General features: G+C 52.4%; 1 protein-coding gene across 1 annotated transcript in view; it reads right to left on the bottom strand.

Moving 5' to 3' along the window:
* The window catches only part of TBATA (thymus, brain and testes associated), a 12,777-nt gene extending 10,753 nt beyond the window's left edge, over positions 1-2,024 (bottom strand). Inside the window, exons 1-2 of the mRNA XM_004680801.2 lie at positions 1,981-2,024; positions 459-694 (exon numbers count right to left, since the gene is read on the bottom strand). Coding sequence (XP_004680858.1) covers positions 459-694; positions 1,981-2,024 — 280 coding nt within the window. The remainder of the gene's footprint in view (positions 1-458; positions 695-1,980) is intronic.
* Positions 2,025-2,525: the final 501 nt, after the last annotated feature.

The raw sequence follows: 2,525 nt of genomic DNA, 5'->3' as shown, positions 1-2,525 counted from the left end.
GGGTGGATGGGTGGATGGACGGGTGGGTGGGTGGGTGGATGGGTGGATGGGACGGTGGGTGGATGGACGGGTGGGTGGGTGGATGGATAGGTGGATGATTGGGTGGGTGAAATGGCTTAAGCTAGAGAACAGAGAGCAGTTCGGGCAAAATACCATCCATTTGTCTAATTTGTGAAATGAGAGAACCCAGCAAGGAGGAACATCACACACACACACACACACACACACACACACACAAACGCCGTCTGACCTTAGAGCTTGTGATCTTTGCAACAGCCCACCTCTCGAGGCAAGTCTTGATCTGGCGAAGTGCTTGCAAGTGGCCAAGCAGTTCTGTGACCCTGACCAAGTCCCCATCCTCTTTGGACCTCAGCCTGGAAGCAAAGGCCCTCCCTCCCTTTCCAGTTTTTAAGAACAGCCCCTCAGGGACCCCAGGCTTTGGCCTACCTCAGCCCTACCTTGGATGTGGGTCACGCGCTGGGGGTGGGGGTGGTGTCGGGAGAAGAAGGAGTGGTGGCTGAGACGGCCAAAGCGATAGGCGCCGGGGGACTGGGTCTTAGGGGGCTTCGGTGGCTCTTGGATCGGCTCAAAATCCACAGTGCCTGGGGTCACCAGTTCTTTCTGTGGCCCGTCATCCACTTGGCTCCTTGGCTTGTCCTCAGGCTTCTTCACGGGCTTCAGCTCAGCCTTTGGACTGAAGGAGAGTGTCAAGGAGGAGGTAATGGGGGGCTCCATTGTCTGTATGAGCCCCCCACAGTGGTGCGCATCTGAGCTCAGAACTCAGTACTTCTTACATGAGTCCTGGTTTCTAGCATCGCACTAGCACCCTATAGCACCCCCCAAGTCAGGTGTCTCTGAAAGTCCTTTCCCAATTGGTATAACCCAATCCCAGAGAACCTTTTACCTTCCTGAAATACCTTAGCAGGGAGCTACTATCCCATTGGGAGAACTCAGATGAGCTCTCCCAACATCCCAGTTTCTCCCCAGAAACCATCTCTAAAGCCAGAGAGAGAAATCACAGACCCACCTACACATCCAAACACCTGGGATGGAGAAAAGACCCATTATATATACTTTCAGGCCCAGGGGGCTGACCCCAGCAAGGGTATATCCCCAAGCCAAACTGCTGGCAGCCCAGAAGTCAACTACAGGTGGTCACCCTCCCACCGAGCCCTCTCGGGTTAGTCTTGGCCCAGACTCAGCTTGCAGGGATCAGAGCTGGAACCAAACCAGACCACACCACCAAGTCTCTCCTGCAGGGCCCCCTCCCTGGAGCTACAGAGCTGGAGGTCTCAGGCTGTGACGCTGCAGGGAAGCATCAAGCTCTCCTGGCTTGGCTTCCCTGGAGCCAGCTCAGGTTCTCTGCCCTCCACCCTGCAGCCCTCCTTGCACTGAGATGCTGTACTTTTTCCCCTCCAGGAAGAAAGCAAGGTCGGGCCCTGCAAGGATCCAGGCTGAGCTGCTGCTACCTGGGTCCCGGTGGTGCCACCTGCCTGCTCAAAGGCTGTTTGTCCTTCTCCTTGTGGCCCTGCAAAGGAGTCTCTTTGGAGGAGAACAGACGAACTCTGGATATGTTAAGTAAGGCTTTGGGTGCGGGGACATTTGGAGGATCATGCTGATCAGGCTCCTGAGATTCCTGTTCCAGCTTCGGCTCATCTCTAAGAGTCTTGGGACTTAAAGAAATAAAGCACATCTCGAAAGCAGCAGTTAGCCGGCCTCCCTTATCCCCAAGTAACAGAGGAATCCACACCCTGAAATCAAATACCTGTGCTCAGCTTCTGCCCCCAGCCACCAAGGCCTCTGGTTCCCCAGAGGCCTGCTAACTGGGGCCTGAGAACCCACTGGGGGGCTGGTTGATGACAGGAAAGGTGAGGAGAGACTGTTTATCTTAAATCTCCAGTCTGCTAAGTTGTCCCAGACTACTTTGTCTTCCCCTCCCACCCCTACCCCACCTCTGTGGTCAGCGGGATGGGGCCTTACCTCACCAGTGGTTCCTGGGCCAATTTGGTCACCTCCGTGGTCATTTTAGGGTTCAATGGAATAAAGACCTGTACACATAATACTAGTGCTGAAGACAGATGGCAGGGCTCTCACAGACTGGTGATGGGAGTGTGCACCCAAACACTCTGGGGGACACGACAGCATCTTGCAAACGTGTGCATGTCTTATCACCCAGCAGCTCCTCTCCCAGACACGTGCCCAACAGATGTGCCACTGGGACTATTTGCAAAAATGTTCAATTTCAGATTGTTCCAATAAGCAAAAACATGGTGATAATCCAAATGCCCAGTGCAGAAGAATGGATAAACAAGCTGTGGTGATTCAGACAATTGAACGTGGTATCGCAAGGAAAGTGAATGAACCATAGTTATAGTCATTGCATTGATGCATCTAATCAGTAGATGTAACTTAGAGGGAATCTTGTGAAAAATGAAGTTCAAAAGCAAAAAAAAAAAATCATAAACTTGATAAAACAAGGAAAAGACAAATGTTAATGACAAAACTCAGCCAGCAGCTATTTATGA

Source organism: Condylura cristata, unplaced genomic scaffold (genome assembly GCF_000260355.1).
Source record: "Condylura cristata isolate star-nosed mole 26May11 unplaced genomic scaffold, ConCri1.0 scaffold00011, whole genome shotgun sequence".
In the NCBI taxonomy this organism is placed as follows: Eukaryota; Metazoa; Chordata; class Mammalia; order Eulipotyphla; family Talpidae; genus Condylura; species Condylura cristata.
Note: the sequence above shows the minus strand (reverse complement) of the source record. Positions and strands in the feature narration are given on the sequence as shown.